This window comes from Manis javanica, chromosome 2 (genome assembly GCF_040802235.1).
Source record: "Manis javanica isolate MJ-LG chromosome 2, MJ_LKY, whole genome shotgun sequence".
Taxonomy (NCBI): domain Eukaryota; kingdom Metazoa; phylum Chordata; class Mammalia; order Pholidota; family Manidae; genus Manis; species Manis javanica.
The window spans coordinates 195,567,275-195,587,998 of record NC_133157.1 but is presented as its reverse complement, the minus strand read 5'-3'; the positions used below and the strand labels follow the sequence as shown (position 1 = coordinate 195,587,998).

Genomic DNA, 20,724 nt, shown 5'->3' with positions numbered 1-20,724 from the left:
TATTTTCTAAATTAGTTATCCAAATCAAACTCAGAAGTATAGTAAAGAAAACACCATCAGTAACAAATGAGTCTAAGAACAAATAGAAATTTGTTCATTTCTGTCAATGTATTTTATGTGCAGTTGCTTTAAATAATAATACTACAAAGTCTTCTGGTGGAGCAGAGACTACTCACAAGGAATGGCATTTAATTTGTTGGCACTGAATTCGTAATCCAAAGTAAATCTTCCCAAAATGACGCTTTGTGTTCAGACTAACCCCCAGATGCTTCATAAGAATTATTAATTATCTGGCTTCTACGCCCAAAAGAAAAATAAACAAAAGGGTAGTCACTATATTTAGGTGATCTAAGGAGAGTGTTAACTGTATTTTCAAAAGACGAAGATAGAATCCTATTAGAAGATAATATGATCACCAAATTTTTTAAACGTTGTATTGAGAGTTCTTATCTGAGATATCAAGTGATTTGTTCAGTGCTTCTGCTTAACTAGAACCAAATCCAAAAAAAAAAACTTCCTGAATTAGAGTAAATATAAAATAATCAGTACTACAAAAAGCATGTAAAAGTATATTAAAACATTTGTATCTATCAAATCATAACCTAAAAGAAGATGTTAATATGTTCTCCAGGTAGAAAAGTACCATTCTTTTCTGGAAAAATTTTAAAATGCCTAACTAATATTTAACTGGTGTTATTGCCATTTAAAAATACTTCTGTTGTATGTGTGCTTTTAAACAAAGTCAGTAAATCTAAATTAATATAGGAACTGTAAATAGAAAAATGAGCAATTGTAGAGAAATAGATGAGAAAAAGAAAGTTTCAGAATACAGAAAATGTTACAAGTAGGTCAGGGGACAATAGAAACAAGATAAAAGAGAGTATGATGCATTTGTGGACAGTAGTGAAACCACTGCCAGAGGATTCCTAATGTTCTATTAATTAATTAAAAGAGTTTGGAATATTCTTCATTTCTTCAAATCTATTGTCTAATCAATAAAGACATTAACATAGTATTTTCAAAATACTGATTAAGTACAAAATAATAGGGGAAGATTGAACAAGGAAATATAAAGCTTTCTTCCTGCAAGCTGTATCTCACTCATAGCTTTATGGAATTAAAATGACTAATAACTTCTGCTCTTGTCTTTAAGAGCAAATTTATAAAACAAGCTATGGCAGCATTTTTGCTGCTTTGTAACTAACAGCTGAGATAAGTTACAGTGCATTTGGTGCACCAAATGCTGGGTAGAGCCTCTTGTCACTTTGGTACAATGTCTACCAGGATGATCTCTAAGACTGATCATTCAGTGCTTCCTTGAGGATATCACTTCCAGAAATTCTGGTGAATATACTGAAGCACAGGGGTTTTTTTTGCAAATGGTCCATCTTGTTTGTGGAAAGGATGGTACAATCTTCCCTTAGTGGAGAAACATCTATTCTGTGGTAATGCAAGAATCTATCTACTTGTCAAGATAGGTTGTATTAACTAGACAAACTTTTTAAAGAACTTCCCCACAATTACTGGTTAAGATAAAAGAACACAGCCTCTGTTAGAAAAAAACTGTATTTTTTGGTGAGTGTAAACAAGCATTATAAAACTTTTTAAATCTCACTTTTGATAGAAAAAGAAATATACTTAAGCAATTGGATACTGGAAATAGAGTGTGTGTGTGTGTGTGTGTGTGTGTGTGTGTGTGTGTGTGTGTCTCCATGTGTGTTATAAGCAAGGTAGTTATATTAACTTTTCTCCATTGAGAAGACATCTCTTTCACTGCACACCTTTCATACTTCATTTGTGATAGTCTCTGAGATGAAAGTTCTGCCCACAGGGGAACATAAGGAAGAAATCACAAAAGGGAAATAACAGTCCCATAATCATATTACATATACTAGCAACAGATGCAGAAGACATTAAGGTTTGCTATAAAAAGGACAGATTTCATGTTTATATTTTTTAACCAAGAGATACTCTTCTTCTATTCCTAAAGGAATATTTTAAATAGTAAAGGTTTCAGGAAACATGGCAGGTGTTCTGTCTTGGGAAATGGAAATTTGGCTGAGAGTCTTTCCAGCAAGTGAGTATTTTCTCCATATGATTTTCCTACTCACTCACAAGGTTTTCAGGGGGAAAAAATGCTGTATTATCTGATGGCACAATTACTATATAGATACATATTGCTTTTTATTTACTTAAAGGGTCAATTCTTCCAAACAGACTGATTTTTATCATATAGTGTTTTTCCTTTGCACTTGGGATCAGACCATGTTGACTTTTGAATGCCTGATTATGATTATGATTATTAATCAGATAATCAGACAAATCTGATGTTCTTTCTGCTCAACTGTTTTTCCCATAACTTGGTCTCATTAATATTTTTAGAGGTCAATTTTGACCTTTTCATGTTATTGTTTTACTATTACCTGTTAAAGAAAGGCAAAATTCTTTAACCTCCTTCTCTAACAGTAGTTTCTTGTGTCATTTTTCACCACATATATTTCATAGTATTTTCCCCCTCACTTAAATGGAGTAATTGTTTCCTAGAATATATCATGCCTTTTCTCTCTCCTCCTTTCCCCATTCAAATCCTACAGTTGACATGCTCCATTTCTCTTCCTTTTCTAGTTATAAAGCTCTTAATTTATATATTACCCTAAATCTTAACTTACTGAACCAATGAGCCCATCCCTTCATTTTCTGAATTCTGATATCACTTTCTCTCACCATCCTCAATGTCTCTATATTCACTCATTCAACAAATATTTACCTAATGCTTGTGTTCCAGGCATAGTTCACATTAGTGAACAAGAGACATATTCTTGTCTTTTTGGAGCTTGCAGCCTAGCAGGTGAAGATATAAAACAAAAATGGGAAAATTAGTAAGTTATATAATATTTCAGTAAGTGTAAAGTCATAGAAAAAAGTAGATGGAGAGTTGCAGGACAGGGTGTCCTGGAGAGGGTGTCATGATGGTCAGGGTAGGCCTTAAAGACAGGATAGTGAACAAAGAATGGAAGGTGGTACAAATATAAACCTTGCTGATGTGTGAGGAAAAAGTGGCATAGGGATCAGAGTAAACATCCTTAAACTGAGGTATGAAACAAGGAGAGAGAGTAAGAAGGAAAGGGAAAGAGGTGAGAGATAGACTAAGAGTTGGGGTTGTATAGTCTATTGTAAGGACTTTTTTTTTTACTCTAATTGAAATGGGAATCATTAGGGAGTTTTGAATAGAGAAATGGCATGCTCTACCTTACAAGGCACCGTGGTGTTTTGGAATTACCAATGTTAAGGTAATTAATTTTAATTAGCATTCTTGAATTATTAAGCTGTTATATTCAATGAATTTCAAGCTACTTGAGGGTAGGGTATTGCATATCATTTATTTCTGATAAAAAACAATGCAATGTGTTGTTCTTTTTACACTCCCAGAATGCATTGCAGACATTGCAGAAGAGAATGGGCCTAAGGAAAACAATTGAAATAGTTCACATGAGAAACTCTGAAAGTGGTTATTGTTTTGTGTGAATGAAATGTTAACAGAATCAGGAGATAATGAGGTAAATAAAGTTGAAAAGATTTATAGCAAGATAATCTAGTGATAATGCCAGTATAAATATATCCTTTCAAGAATGAAATTTATATAGAAGGTGCATATGGTGCCACTTGCAAAGAAAAAATGGCAAATGGATACATTTATTATGTGAACATATATTTTTAATATTTATAGTCATGTTGATCAAATTATGCTCTCTTGGAGATTACAGTTTTTCCATAAATAAATTGAATAAGGGCAGCTTGTCTAAAATACAGGCACACAAAGTGAGGTAACCAAGTATGAATTTGGTAATTTACTCCAAGTACTTTTTTCTAAAACACTGATGTCTTCTATGGATTTTATGCTAACAAATTCTAACAAATTACTTGATATATAGATAGGCATCCAGTATTAATGGAAATATTCAGAAAATATAGTGCATTTGTTTTCTGAGAATAGCAAAAGGTCTGACTGTTAAAGAGAAAAAAGGCAGGCAGAGTAGAAGATGTAGGTGCCTAGCACCCTTGGAAAGCATAAGAAAACTTAGACAAATATATGAGAGTTCCAGGGTTTGTAGGATACACTTCTTTCTGCTCAAGAAAAAGAAGCTGAAACATTAGTTAAGAAAGTCTGATTAGTACTTTGCTGCTTTCTGACACCATTCTTTGTGTTGAGAATATGTGCTGGTTTGCAGTCATGTAAATAGATGTAGCTGCTCTGAGTTCATGGATTTACCTAACATTTTTTTTTATGTAATGTATCATAATTTCTGTCTCCCAATCCACAAGAGCACTGAAAGGTGAGCGTAAATTCTTAAATCGACAATGTGTGTGTGTGTGTGTGTGTGTGTGTGTGTGAAAATATATGTGACCCTGGTTGTGATTGTATATCTTGCATAAAATATTTGTTGGTAAAGAAAAATATCCCTAGTGCATGGAATGCCATTAAATATATCAATTCTTAGTAGGCTTTCATAGAGAAAACATAATTTCTAGCTGTTCTGCTACTTGGATTTTGGTAGAGCCTCAGCATTAACAGTTTGGAAAGACTATTTGATTGTAATATGCATTTGTAATTTGTTCCACATTTCCTTAAATTTATTGATGTATATACTTATATCTCACTAATAGGAAATCCTATATGGAGAGTGGAGCATCTATAAATCATTGAGTAATTTTGGGTTTTGAATTTATAAAATTTACATGTTTTATTATGGGAAACCATAAGCAGTAATGATGTTCTCAAATTTAAGAGTGCTCAATGATCTCAGGACATTGTCTCCAAGGAAGACAAAGGTACATGTTGCCATAATGAATAGATTTTTCTCTCCTCCCACATTTGAAGGCACACATGGTATCTGCCACTAATAATTTTGTTGTAAATCGGGAAAATTCAGGTGGTCTGAAAATATATGCATCCCAAGCAGATGGAGGGGCTGGTCTGATTATCAAAAAACATAGAATAGTGAATATGCCCAGAAACATATCCATGTCACACTAGCTTGAAAGTAAAAAAAGATTCAATTCAGCACAATAGTTACTTTATAGCTTTCTGACCTTGAGCAACATGCGTAGAGGGTAAAAGAAAAAAAGGGACATGAACTCCACAGTCTGGGCAGGTTTATTGCTACACCTGAGAGGGACCATAATTATCCTAGGCTGTAATTCCCATGAGGGCTGGCAGCAGTTTGGTAGGACCCAACTTGCAAATGGAGGTTTAATTCACATTTCTCTTTAGCCATATCTGGCTGCAAATGGAGTATAACCCACATTTCTTTGGTTATAGGGTCTCCAGCCTAATGGTTATTAAACAAGATTAGATTTAAGGCTACGCACTTAGAAAATGCAGGTGACCTCAGAGAGAGAGAGATGTGTGCTGAAAGGTTGAGGGTTCCTCCTTTTAAGAATTTTTTCAGCAATGTGACAAGGGCTAGGGATGTAGACTTGCTAAGATGTCCCAAGATGTTTATCCTTGATGAGACTTTAAGTTTCTTATTAGTCCTCTGGTCAATTCTGCAAAATTAACAGAAGAAATTTACTGCTCTGGTCCCCTCCTAGGATAGCAGCTTCCCTCTGGGAGCATATCAGTCAAGACTGCCTGTCTTGTACCCATGTGGTGGAGGATATCTCTTCCCAGAAGGGGTGTGGGGCAGTGGGGGATTATAGTGGTCAAAGTAATAGGGACCAAGGAACAATATAAAGGAGGGGTTTGAGCTGGTGTTTCTATTAAGCCTTTCATTCCAATAACCGATACAAAGGAAGGAAGCAAAGGTTCTGAGTATTCGGTAAGCAGAGAGGCTGGCCCCCGTGTCGACCATGAAGGAAACCTGACCTCCTGCCACCACCATTGTTACCTCTGTACCCGCTGGTGTTGTTGTGGAGGGAGCCTTGGGATCTGTGCCTTGCCAATCGGTTGCTGAAGACAAGGCCATGAGGGCCATCAGATCCTCTCTAGATGTATCTAGTCACCTAGAGGGGAGAGAACTCAAGGGAGGGACTGACTTCCCCAGAGGGCAATCCACTTTCCAGTGACCCTACTGACTGCAGTTCAGATATGGCTTTGTAGGAGGCCTAGGATTAGGGCAAGCTTTTGCCCAGTGGCCCGGATTGCCACAGCAAAATCAGCTGCTGCGTGGGTGTGAGGTGGAGCTTTTTGCAGGCTGTCAAGAGGGAGGTTGAATTAGGAAGGCCAGAATCTGACATTTGGCTTTAGCCTGCTTTTCTTTCTGAGTTTTTATTCTCATCCAGGTTGTTGAAAACTTTAAAGGCAAGGTCTACAAGCTCTTTTGGGGGTGTTTGGGGTCCATTTTCTAATTTTCGGAGCTTTTTTTTGTTGAAAGCTTAGAATATATATATATATTTTTTGGTATCATTAATCTACAGTTACATGAAGGACATTATGTTTACTAGGCTCCCCCCTTCACGAAGTCCCCCCCACATCCCCATTCATAGTCACTGTCCATCAGCATAGTAAGATGCTGTAATATTACTACTTGTCACCAAGTTCACAGTCACTGTCCTTCAACATAGTAAGATGCTGTAGAATCACTACTTATCTTCTCTGTGTTGCACAGCCCTCCCCATGCCACCCCCCCCAACACTATACATGCTAATCATAATGCCCCCTTTCTTTTCTTCCTGCCCTTATCCCTCCCTTCCCACCCATCCTCCCCAGTCCCTTTCCCTTTGGTAACTATTAGTCCACTCTTGGGTTCTGTGCTTCTGCTGCTGTTTTGTTCCTTCAGTTTTCTTTTGTTCTTATACTCCACAGATAAGTGAAATCATTTGGTACTTGTCTTTCTCTGCCTGGCTTATTTCACTGAGCATAATACCCTCTAGCTCCATCCATGTTGTTGCGAATGGTAGGATTTGTTTTTTTCTTAGGGCTGCGTAATGTACCACATCTTCTTTATCGAATCATCTACTGATGGACACTTAGGTTGCTTCCATATCTTGGCTATTGTAAATAGTACAGCGATAAACATAGGGGTGCATCTGTCTTTTTCAAACTGGAGTGCTGCATTCTTAGGGTAAATTCCTAGAAGTGGAATTCCTGGGTCATAATTTTAGGGGAGCTTTTTATGAATATGTGGCTAAGACTGGGAAATGAACTGGAGGTGTGGGAGAATAAGACCCTCAGGGGAGTTAGGGCTGGTGTTTGTGTACCCCTGAAAGGCAGTTCATAAACAGGGCTGGATTTGGAGAGTGGGTTAGGTTAAAAGAGGCAGACAGGCTGGTATGTATCAGAAAGGAGGAGGGGCGAGGTATTGACGGGGAGACATGGTGGGGAGGGATTTGGGCTTTGCTGAGGCTGTTGAGAAGGAGGAGGAGAAGGCGGAGGGTTATCAGCCAGGTCAGCTAGGAGAACTTTAGAGGGTTTTAGTTTGGCAGAAGGAGAATTAGGGGGTTTTTGTTCGGCGAGAAGGATTTGAAGAGAAGAGAGGAGGAACAAAGGGAGGGTTGCTCGCAGACGGTGAAGAAGGCTTGGACATAGGGAACCTCTGACCGTTTGCCAGTCCTCTGGAGGAAGTTACCAAGATGTCAGAGAATTTGGAAATCGAAAGTGCCCTCAGCTGGCCAGTATGATCCATTATCGAGTTTATATTGGGGTCACACAGAAGTGGAGTTAGAAGATCAATTTTTTTTGGTTTGCCTACTTTTAATCCCAGCTAGGAAAGATTACATAGGAGACAGCAGAGGGGGTTGTCTCCTAACAGTGTTTTCAAATGGAGAACAGAGAGGAAGGGAAAGGATGAAAGGAAAAAGGGAAAAGGGGAGCAGATCAACTTTCTCTGGGTGCCAAGAGAAAGCTGTTGAAGCCAAAATCTTACCCTCCTAGGAATGGCATTGGGTTAGTGGCCGGTGGTGATGTGTAGATTGAGGTCTGTAAGACGGTCCCCGTACTGGAGTTCGTGAGGCACTGCTGGCTGGGGGAGGGAGGGGAAATGGATGAGACACAGTAGGCTGTCAGAGTTAGCCCAGGGCGAGCCGCTGCTGCCCACTGCTTCCCAGGCTGCAGAAGAGCTGCTCTTGGCTCCCGCGCCCGGGTTTTGGCACCAGATAAAAGGAAAAGAAGGGACGTGAACTCCACAGTCCAAGCAGGTTTATTGTGACACCTGAGAGGGACCTCTCTGTTCTGGCAGCAGAACAAAGAAGGCATCTCTTACAGGCTATGAGGCTTTTTATGGCCAGGTTTTTTGGCAGGCTTTTGAGGGGAGAGGTCAGGGAAAAGGTGGGCTTGTGCTTGCTGATGTGTCTGGAGGATGCTTATAGCCTAAGTAAGATGAAGCCGAGGTCTCTCTGAGATGGCAGGTGGGCTTTTTCAAAAAGGCGGGTACTCCTGTCCAGTCTCTACCAGAGGGAATACATTAGGTCTCAATGAGTTTATTTTTATAATCACTAAAAATGATTTTCTCCCTTGGGATAATTGCATAATTGATTCTTTGAGAAAGAATAGTTATTTTAAGGTTAATTATATTTTTTCTTAAGCTAATTTCTTGTTCTAACTAGTTTATGCACAACATTTCATAAAATATTGATTGTAGAAACACCTCCTGACCAAAATATATCATTAATATTTGTCTTTTCTAATTTCAATTGTTATTAACACAGAATATATTACATACAAAAACGTGTAACCCATCTCTACAAACACATTTCACTTGTTAGCCCTATAAGGCCATTATAGTTTTATCATAGTTATTTTCTTCTCTTAATCAGATTTATTTTATGGTCATCTCATTGACTTCTCACCTCTTCATGGTGTTTACTTAAAGGTGGTTTTAGCCTAAGTTTCTGAGTTCCAGAAACATGTTTTTGTATCCATAAACTTCTCTATTTTTATCTTGAGCTAATAACCCTGTTCCTGGTCTCCTGACTTTTCTTCCAATAAAGCCAATAACGTTTTAGCTGTATATAGAAGCTCTTCATTTTGAATCAATCAAAAAACTACAGAAACTTAAGTGTTGGGCAATTCATATAAATCTTTACTTAATATTTTTATATTCCTAGGGTATTTACGTGAAACTCATTGACCTTAAACATACAGAAACATACTCTTATGATAATAGAAAAAATATACTGTACCTAGAGTGCAAACTAATAATCTCACTTCCATGCTTAAAACCATTAAATAGTAATGTTAGTTCACATTCGTTGGGAGTTTGCTATGTCCCCGGAACTAACCTAAATATTATGCATATATTATTTTCTTTCAGCATCACAATATTCCTATGAAGTTGGTACTTTTGCATCTCATTTTATAGGTGAAGGAATTAAGGCATAAAAATCATCTCAGACTTTACCAATAAAAGCAAGAAAGTAGTGGAGCCAGGATGCACACAGAAATTGTATTCTCAATAGCTCTGAATTTTCCTTCCCTACCCACAGAAGTAAAATGCAACTGCCTATATTGATTAAGATTATGTTGCCTGGCAACCGTGTCTGGACGGTCTCTCCCTTAATACCAGGTGAAACCTCAACCTGGACGGGCAAGTGTTCTTGACTCTGAATGAGGAAGAATTCTCAAGCAGGTCAGAGGAGTGTAGGTAAGGAAGGAATTTATTAAAGCAAGAGTGGTAGAAAATGGTAGCTGCCTTGCAGGCATCTGAGAACAAGAAATTGGAGAGGGAAAGAGAAAATTTGCTGAACATTTTCTTGGTTGTGAATCCAGGGAGAGGAAATTCCAGGGCCAAATGCCTTTGAATTCAAAATGAGTCAAAAGGAGAAATAGAGTTTAAAACCCGTTTATTGCTTACAAGGAGTTGTCCCACATCTCTCTCTTTCTTTTGCTACAGCAGAAGCGAGCAAATACTACCCCCAACCACTCAGGTCCAGATAAAGCCTCTCTTGCCCAAGTAATACCCATTGATATGGAAATGGCTACTTCTCTCCATCCCCTGGAAACACCTGTTGATATGGAGATGTACTAAAGCCAGGAGAGAGATTCTGGAAATATTGCAATTTTACCCACATTGGTATAGGGCAGATTCCCATGCCATCTCTTAAAGCCAGGGTCACTTGGCCTCCCATGTCCACTTGGAGCATCGTGGTAGGGCTAGCCCCTACCACCGCAGGACTTGGGGAAGCCACAGATGATGGGATGGAGTGAGGTTATGTTCTGAGAACTTCGCAAAGAATGATTTTCATGCAGACTCCTGCAGCTGCAGTTCCATCCGGGTCACCCAGATGACAGGAGCTTGCAGGTCCAAATCTGGGATCTCAGCAGCCTCTCCCTACTTATTAGGAGTAAAGCAGAGACTAAGTGAAAATTAGGAAGAGAATGGAAGAGAAAAAAAACAGACACCACTGGAAAAGTGCAAAGAGACAAAACACAAGTTGAGCAGTGAGAAAGCTTTATTTTAAGTTACGCACTTAAAAGAGAGAAAAAGTGCGGACGCCCTCAGAAAGGAGGCACACTGAAAGGTTGGGGTTTCTGTCTTTTAAGCATTTTTCAAAGGGCCAGTGGTTATAGACTTATAAAGTGGTCTCAAAAATACTATCTCCGGTGAAAGACATTAAGTTTTTTCTATTATCAGTTGTCCAGGTAATTCTGCAAAATTAACACAAGAAATTAGTTCCTCTCCAGGACTGCAGCTTCCCTGTTGTAGCATATAAATCAAGACCCCACTACCCTGCCCCCAAAGTGGATTGCGTTACTGTCTGTTTGCTAGAGTGTGTGTGGGATCTTACTTCCTAACTTCCTGGTTTTTAAAATGGAATCTTTGCTTTAAGATAGAATTGTTCTTGTTCTTACTATACTGTTTATATCTCAGCATATTTCATCGTAGGCCGGAAAAGTTAACTCTGATGCTCGTCCCAGGGTCCTGCCCTATATCAATCATAAAACTTCACAATCTGTACCCTGCCTTCCTTTTCAGCTTCTTTTTTTTGCTGCCTTTCTCAGACCACTACCTTGTGCTTTGGAGAAAAACACTCACCCTCTTTTCCATGGAAGAAGGGAAAATCACTTAAAATTCCATTCATTTCACATACCACTTTGTCTTCCAGGGAATCACACTCACCTTCCCCCTTATTTCATGAATTGGTAAAATACATCATTTTTTATTATGCACATAGATTATTCCCTATGAAATAATTATTTAAAGGATGACCTTCATTTACTGTGATTGCTCTTCTGCACCATAACCATCTTTTAAACCAACCCACTCTCTTGCTCCACCAAGTTTCTTTAGAGCATGGTTGCGTGTGATGCTAATTGAACTTTGCAACTAACATGATACAGAGATCACAATAGATGCTCAGAAATTGCATTTGTTAGATTCTAGTTAACATTCTATCATTTAACTTAGCATTCATTTATTCTGTAGGTTCAAATTTGATAAGTAGTGAAAGAAGAGAGGGGATGCAACCTCGACAGTCCAGGCAGGTTTAATGCTGAACCTGAGAGGGCCCCCTCTGTCCTGGCCAGCAGAACAAAGGAAAGAGGGTCTCTAACAGGTCAAGAGGCTTTTTATGGCCAGGGCTTTGGTGGGCTCTTTGAGGGGAGGGAGGGGTCAAGGGAAAAAGTGGGCTTGTGGCTTGCTGACGTGTCCTCTGGAGGATGCTTGTAGCCTAAGTAAGATGAAACCTAGGTCTCTCTGAGATGGTGGGTGGGCTTATTCAAAAGGTGGTACTCAGGTCCAGATTCTATCAAGTAATATCTATTACTCTATTACTGAATACTCAATTAGTTATTCAGAGTAATGTTAAGTGTTAATTAAGATAAACAAAAGTAAAGTGAGTAAGTAAAAATTTAAGGATCAAGGTAAATGTGAGCAAAGCCCATACTAAAACATGTTCCTCCATCAGTTTAATAGTCACGGATGCTGCCCATCAGTGACTACAAAAGGTCAGAATTGTTTCTTCTAAAAAATCTTATCCATAAATATTCAAGTTATGTGTTACATAATAGGTATTTGACAAATCTTTTAGTACATCAGTTACTTAATTCTGAGGTATGTATACAAGGGAAGAGACTCCATTCTAACCATTGCAGTTTTCTATAAGTTTTTAAACTAGCAGAACAACTCCTATTGACTTCACCCTTTGATTCACACCAACTTTTACATATTCTCAAACTGTTATCTTAAAGATAAATGTGGAATGCTGAACAGTAATTCTTATATATATGTATATTTTAAAGCCCTCAAATGTAGCATAAACATTGAAATAATAGCTACTTACTTTGTATCTATTATTTTGAGAAAAATTTTAAATTGAAAACGTGTAATATATTTAACATAGCAAGATCTTCATGATCACTGAATACAACCTCTTGTGCAAAGATACATGATTCAATAACTATTTTTTTATAACCTGCAAGCAAATCCAATATTTTGGGGCTTCAATTTCAATAAATGTAAATATGGGTTGTCACGTCGTATTTATGAGGAAGGTTTCCCTTTTACTAAACTATGTTACTGCATATCTTAGCAATAATTAAGCTTTCTTTTCTTCCCTGTCTTTTCCTCTCTTAGTGTATTAAAGACTCATTAAAAATGTTGGGCAATCGAGTTTATTTTCCTCAGTTCTTGACCACACTGAAACAAAGAATTGAATGGCACAGATACAGTAGTAAAAAAAAGTGAAAGTTTTCCTTGAATGTGCTCCAAGGTAGGAATGGGCCAGCGTCAAGGTAGACAAAGGCAGGTCTACTTGAATAAAGCAGAGAGGAAGGAAAAATAGAGGGAGGAAAGGGAAACATGTTGAACTGATGTTTGGCATAGAGCATAATCCCCTGCCAATTCCTGAAGCCAGTGTCACCTGGTGTCCAGTGTCCACTAGGATCTACACAGCTTGGGAACTAAGTACCTAGCACCCCAGATTTGGGGGAGCCACAGAGCACAGGATGGAGTGAGATTATGTTTTGAGAACTTCTGAAAGGCAAAGACAAGAGATTTTCAGGCAGCTACTCAGAAACATGATTGTACAGCTGCAGTCCTGTTTGGGTCTCCCAGGTGACGGGAACTTGCAAGTCCAATCAGAGCTCTCAGCAGCCCCTCCCTACTTATCTGAAGTAGGACAGAGAGAGTGACACACTAAAAGAAAGTGGACAGTTTCAGAGAGGAGGCGTGCTTAAGGGTGCAGGGTCTGGTGTTTTATAGGTTTTTTTGAGTAAGGGTCAGCATAAGACATGGTGTGTAGAGGTGATTCATAATTTTTTGAAGTTTTGTCTTAAGAATAGGGTTATTTAGGTGACTGTGTTGGTTTGAGAATTAAGCATTCTTTGTCCACATAGGTTTATTTACACTTCTGAGGTCTGTCTTCTGACTGGTTACAAAGTTACTTGATTAGGGGCTGGAGGAAGGGGAACACACAACATATAGGTTATGTTAAAGAATAAATGTGGGCCTATTATCAGGCTAAAGTAAATCTTCCAATGGCATGATCTAATTGATGCATTGAAGCATGGGCTGCTCTCAGATACTTTTATTTATCTAGGGAATATCTGGACATTCTAAATTACTCCTGGCCTTTGATTACCTTCAACTAATTAACTCATTAACTCTCGGAGTCCTTTCTGGCTCTCTAGTTTAATCTGGTTAACTCTTTGAGTCCCTTCTAGTGGGCTTTACTGGCCTTATTCTTCCTCCACCCCACTCATATCTATTTTTCTGCCTAACAAAATAATTATAGAATACTAGAAAGTAATGTGTATAATAAACATATTATATACATATATATGTGTGTAAATATATATCTTTAGAGTGATTAGATATAAATAATATAATTATCAACATTTCTACTCCAGATTGATTGCCTTGAAAACAGAATTGGAAAGAATAATTTTTGGTTATAAATGAATGTTGGAAATGTGAAGAACTGAGGTTTCAGTTTTCAGCCAGGGTAACTCCCTACAGTAATTTGGGAGCTGATATAACTCTATGCAATTTTTGATATAGATTTGTTGCTGGATTCACTTTTGTTTGTTTTTGACTAAACACCAAATTAATTGATCCAATTTCCATTTTAAAAATTCACCCAGAGAACATTTTGATTGCCAAGGGCATAATTTTACAAAATTTATACTCAAGAAGCTAAAAATATCTCAATATTTTGATTGTCTTGGTTAAGCAGGAGAGAATGATTTGCAATGTCTTTTTACAAAAATTCAAATTCTCTTTTCCTTTTGTGCTTCCTATAAATAACCTACTGGTGTTGTTACTTATTAAGAAGTGAAAAATAATTATTTAAGAAGACATTTTAAATTACTATTTAATCACTCTACTATTAATACACAGAGAGGTTTATGTGTGTAAATTTAAAAAATGACTAAAATATAAACTGTAGGATTTTCAGATACTTGTTTTACTTTCTTTAGTGCACATAAAATAATTGACTGCAAAAAAAAAGAGAAGTAATCAACATATGACTTCCCCTGCTTATCTGATTCTTCATCATTTACTTTTTTCCTTGAAACAATCATATTCAACAGATTAGCTGGACCCACTCAATCTCTTCTAGAAAAATATAAAGCATTATTTTCTTATACCCAAAAATTCTCTGCTACTACTAAATCATCCAATAGATAAGATATTTTATTATTTATAAAAATAATGCATGTTCATTGTAAAATTTTGGAGATGTTGGAAAATACAAGGAAAGACATCAAAATCACTAGTAATCTCGTAATCAAGGATCATAACCACTGCTAAGATGTGTCCTTTTTCTGGTCACTTTTCTCTGATCATATACATTTTAGAATTTTTAACTTGCAAAATCACTATTACATAGTTTATAGAGTTTTTTATCACTTTTTTCAAGGTAAAACTCTTTCATAAGTACATTTGCTATGTCTATATGTATTATATATATAAACCTTACACCACAGTTTTATTTGCCCTCCTCCCGCAGGAGGAAATTGCCACTTCTGGGTATCAGTAGCTTTCTGTGTATATGATCTTGAATGGAGTACCTGATGAAAGAATATAGAAATCAACATGTACAAAATAGGGTCTTATTTCAATAAGAATCATGCAAGAATGATCTTAATGGTGAAGAATAATAAATGTAAATGTATTGTTCAGAATCCCAAGCAACTAAGAGTGTACCAAGGAAGGTGAAATCATATTGACAAGACACGTATGTTTATATCATAAATCACTTTTTTTTATTCAGTATTTCTTGAAGAGGGCTCTACAAAATAAAGTGAATTTATTGTATTAGGCCCATTAGTGGGTATTAATTAGTGAGAAGAAAACAAATATGAGACAGTTTCTGTCTCTTCTTAGATCTCAAAATCTAGTCGAAAGGATCTCAAAATCTAGGACATTAGCCCTAAAATTAAAAAGTAGCTCACAATTTAAAGGTAGTTTATCTTTCCTATTCCCTAGGTCCGTAAATTCAAGATTACAAAAATTAGAGAAATAGGAAACATGGTGTATGTTCAGAGACCTAGATAACTGAAGTAGAGGGTGTTGGAATTCCAGTCTCCAGACTCCCCAAGTCTTCAGGACTGATCACATGCATTCTCAAATGACCAGTTTACTCCTTCTCTTCACTGCCTTCCTTTCTGATTGATTATAACTTGATAACGTTAATGCTGTTATGTAATTTTTATCCTAATTTGGCATGATTTTTAGTGTCTCCATTGTATTACTAGGTAAAGTATCTTCCATTTGCAGAGGTAGACATTTGCATTTATGAAGAGATGATCAAATGGGGATTCACGTTCTCTTTTGTACTATTCATTCATCCATACAACCAATGTTTATTGAATGTTTCCTTAAGACTCTGTGCTCTAAGCTGCCCTTAACAAAGCTCCTATTCTCAGAGGAGACGTAAATATTGAATGACTAATTATACAATTATTTATTCATTATTAGTTTATGTTAAAGGCCACAAAGGAAATGTAGAGGGTGGTGTTATAAAAGCATCTATCAGAAGTAAATAGATAGAGTTAAGTAATAGATGAAGTATTATCATTCTTTAGGATTTAGTTTTTAATGTTTTTATGAATTTTGGAATGTTAGCACTTTCTTCCTTTCTATTTAAATATGCATTAGGTTACCTTTAAAATATGAGAAACAGTTAACAAACATTGGCTTATGTTGAAGATAAAGTTTGTAATAATGTGTATTTACATTGTTGATAAAGTTTTTGGGAAAAAAGTTAAATAATTGCTTAAGCCTTTAAATGAATCATTTAGTAAAACAGTTAATATTTAGTATATTTTTGTACTTTTATATTGAAAAATATATTGTTGATTTAAAAATAATGGAAGTGTTTTGAATTATGCCATTCTCTCCCTCAGAAATAACTGATTTCAAGTGTGACTCAGGTCTGAATGAGCTACATGTTTTTCTCCTTTCTGATTATAGTATGTTTGGAGAATAAATCTTACTTACAATTATGTTTTTAATGTTGCATATAAAAAGTATACCAAACTATATCTCATGAATTAAAAAGCCCATTTTGTTTGAAGGAAGGAACCATATGATGTGGACAAAATAAAAATAATTTTTTAATCATTTCACTAAGAATGTTTACAACTATAATTTCATTTTATTCTTACAGTAAATTATTTTCCTTTTTAGGAACTTTTTAGGAAATTTTATTTTTGTTTTACAGTAAAGTACATCTAGGCTGGAAGTTAAAAAATATTTTAAGTATAGCCACAAAGCTACTTAATTGTTGGTGCCATGAAAATTCAAAGACATAGCTTTATGGTAGAGTTCCAAAGCGGCTGTTAACATCTACAGTTTATTCATGTTCACAGAACATTCCTAATTGTCTCAATGTAAAATCTAGTTTTAATGACACAAATATTTAATATTGGTAATTTGAGATGTGTGATTTAAGCATTTATCATTTGAAAGTTACTAATATGATTATCATTAAATATTCTTAGCAATTGGTTTGGATTCCTGTCCTGAGCCACAAACTCCTAGCAGTGGAATTAAAATTGGAGACAGATACATGGTTGGTGATGTGGTATCCTTTCAGTGTGATCAAGGCTATTCCCTTCAGGTAAGTTTATTTTTAAATTATAGTGTTATTTTCATTGCCCTTTCAGAATATTTTAACAGGGCAATGATTGATGATCCAAAAGTTTTAAAACAGTATTGATCTCAGGTTCCATAGTCTAGCCTTAAGTCAAAGGCATTCAATTTGACAATAAAACATTCATGAGAGAAATTGCTAGAATGGACTAAATTTGTGTTATTTGCAAGTAGCAAAAAATGATTTCTGAATCAAAATGAAACATTGCTTCACTTTTCTCTCTATTCACATAGGATGTGACTATTGGACTCCTGTACCTTTGATTTTAAATATAAAAATGAAGTGCTACTTAGAATATGAAACCTTTGTAATAAATCTACCAAATTAGTGGAAATCAACTACAAATATATTTTTCTAAAGAGATGTATTTGCAATGCATATTCTGATATTATATACTTTTTATTGATCCTCTTTTGGAGGTGTTTTGGAGGGTCTCAAATTTATGGACTCATTAAAATCTTCTTAATGGGTAGACCTATTAAGAAAATAGGGGAAAAAATTGATGCAGGATCTATTTCACATGTTCATTAAATAAATTTATCAGAAGCAAAATTAAAAATTAATAATTTATAGTTTTAAAGTTGTATCACATTTTTTGTTTCAGACATGTAATCAGATCTTTCAGGACTTTATATTTCAATTAAAAACTAATATACCTTAACTGACTTATTTTTATATTTTATAAAATAATTTTATAATTATTCTTTAACCTATCTTGAATATTGTAGCAATTATTATAAACAGCTATGTATATGGCCATTTTACTTATATAATCATTGCATTTATCTTAGTAGAACATGTTTTGACAAAACATGTTAAAACCACATTTCTATTGTGATACAAAATTTTAATTTTTCTACCATCGCCTTGTTATTTTTCACATTGAATCACGTTACATAATTATCTTTCTTATTTAAAATCATACTGAATCCCAGTTAAAGTTAAAAATTGTATATATAAATGGCCATATATATTTAAGTTTTTTTGTAATAATCATTCACTAGATTATTTTAGACTTTTTAAAGTGTGTCCTGAACTGCACTGTCGTTATATAGGGTCATTCTCACATTACATGTATGCCTGGACCTGTGAGAAGATGGAATTACCCAATTCCAATTTGTTTGGGTAAGTTAAGAAACTGTAAATTATTTATAAGCTTTGTCAAATCTTAAAGATACACCCTGTATGTGATGCTGTTCCAACATACATTTTGCCTTGTGTTGAATTTTATGAGAATGATATTTTGAGATATGTTTCATACTTTTGAGAATTTTTTTATTTAAGTTTTTATAATATTTTACCCAAATGTCAATAACAATGGAGACTTAAAACTGTAGATATTGAGAAAAAGTATTAGGTTTTTTTGATCCCTAAAGAGTTTTCTCAGCATGATACGGTAGAAGTGCCCACACATCAGGCATATAAGTAAATATACTACTGCTTACCGTGGAGCCAGAATAGAAGAGGAATCTGGGGTACCAAAGAGCGAATTACACCTTGTGAGATGTCTTCAGCAATGATAGGCAATTGATACATGGAATATATCAAAAGGGCACTTGGGGCTTTGAAACTATGAGCCCTAATTTTTGCCCTAACTTAGTTGCTTCCAATTATTTGTATCCACCCATAATTTTTCTGTTTTCTTCCTGGCATCTGTATGTAACCGTTAATATACTTGGCTCTACAAAATATGAAAAAGAAGTGTGAAGTATGATACCTATCTCAAAAATAATCATTTACCATTCAGAGTGGTAGAAATAAAAGAAATGATACAGGAGAATAATTTAGTGTTAAATTTTACCATTGACAGCATGATGACATTTCAGAAAGATGAGACTGGAGTTGGCTGAAGTTATTGGGAAACATAGTCACCCCATAAAATTTACACAGAGTTTTGGATAATAAGTGTAATTAAGATAAACAGATGAGGAAGACAGCTCTTTCTGAGTAGGAAAAGGACAAAGCAAAAGAACTGGTGTGTTGCCTGTTATCTACTTCCTCACAGTAATCAAAAGTGTACTGTACTAATCTGCTTGGACTGTCATAGCAGAATACCATGGATTGATGGCTTAAACAACAGAAATTTATGTTCTCACAGTTCTAGAAGCTAGAAGTCCAAGATGAAGGTGCTGGCAGTGTTGTTTTCTTCTGAGGCCTGTCTCTTGGCTTGTAGATAGCTGTCTTCTCCCTGCATCTCCACATCATCTTCTATCTGAGAGCATTCCTGGTGTCCCTTCCTTATATAAGGACACCAGCACTAATAGATTAGGGCTGCACCCTTATGACTTCATTTCACTTAAATTACCTCTGTAAAGGACTTAATCTCCAAATACAGTCACATTGGGGGTCAGGGCTTTAACATATGAATAATGGGAGAGACAATCCATTCTGTAATGCCTATACCAAGGGCACAATTCTTGTTGCAGAATACTGGAAAAATGTTCAAGAGTAAACGTGTTTAATTGGCAAAAGATACTGAAAGCATTCAGACTTTAGATTGGATGATATTTTTGAAGGACATATTTCTTCAGGTAATTTGTAATTTACAAATGCATGTAATGCCAATTATAAAATTACATGTAAACATGCAATGTCTTTTGTAAAAATTTATATATACAGACAATACCAATAAAGGGGTATGTTTGTGTGTGTGTGTATCCAATTGAATATTAAAAAATTAGGAAAATAAGAGTACAGAGAACAAAATAGTGAAATATATATTCTGCTCATATGACAGCAAAGAGCTTTGGTCTCTTTTTCATTACTATATCCCCAGTGCCTAGAATATTACTCTTCTTAAGTAGGCCTCCAATAAATATTGTTTGATGAATAAATTAATACAACATTAGGGATTCTATACTACATATTTTTTAATAATATTTTCCTTCTTAACATGAGCTTTGAACAATTTTCCATAGTATACATTAAGAAATTTGGTTTTTAAAATGGGTTCATAGCTCATAGCATAGACTAATTTGCATAGTTATTCCCTTTTGCTTTGAGTTTATTTTCTTGTCTTTTTTGGTACTCATTTATAAGTCTTTTTCACGTGCCTTCATGTACACCTCTGATTGTTTAGTTAGAATTTTATTTACATAGATTTTTGTTATGCTATTACATATATCTATTTAAAAGCTTTAGTGAATACTGCCGAATTACTTTCAGATTTTATACATTTAATTGCCACCCCAGTATTATATGGCAATTTCCATTTTGCTATATTAGTAGTACTGATTTTCATTCTTAACAAATATTAGGTAAAATATTGCATTTTGATTAAGTCTGCATTTGTGTTGTATATTGTTAACAGGGGAAGTATTAGATGGCAGTGGTATTTTAATAAAATTAAAGTAGGAAGTTTGTATTATATAGGACAAATTTATATGAAATTATCAGATTTTGATACCCAATATATCTGTATTCAATTTCACCTAAGGTACAGTCATTATGTATGGCAAGTTTATTATACTTCGAGCTTTTGTGCTCACCTGTTAAATGGCAGAACCATGTCCACCTCACTGGTGTATGTGGAAATTAAATGAGAAAATGTATTTAAAATAGTCAGCGCTGAACCTGGAACACAAGACATTCAGAATGGTAATGATTATAATGAAAATAGGCAATAGCCTAAGTGTCCAATAATGGGGAATAGACTTAAAGAAAATGAACATCACAATAGCATATTTA

At 35.5% G+C, this 20,724-nt stretch overlaps 1 protein-coding gene across 5 annotated transcripts in view; it reads left to right on the top strand.

Moving 5' to 3' along the window:
* Positions 1-20,724, top strand: part of CSMD3 (CUB and Sushi multiple domains 3) — a 1,174,595-nt gene that overhangs the window by 1,029,511 nt on the left and 124,360 nt on the right. For all 5 annotated transcript variants that reach the window (XM_073229983.1, XM_073229982.1, XM_073229981.1 and 2 more), the window contains 2 exons: positions 16,886-17,004; positions 18,093-18,162. In XM_073229983.1, coding sequence (XP_073086084.1) covers positions 16,886-17,004; positions 18,093-18,162 — 189 coding nt within the window. The remainder of the gene's footprint in view (positions 1-16,885; positions 17,005-18,092; positions 18,163-20,724) is intronic.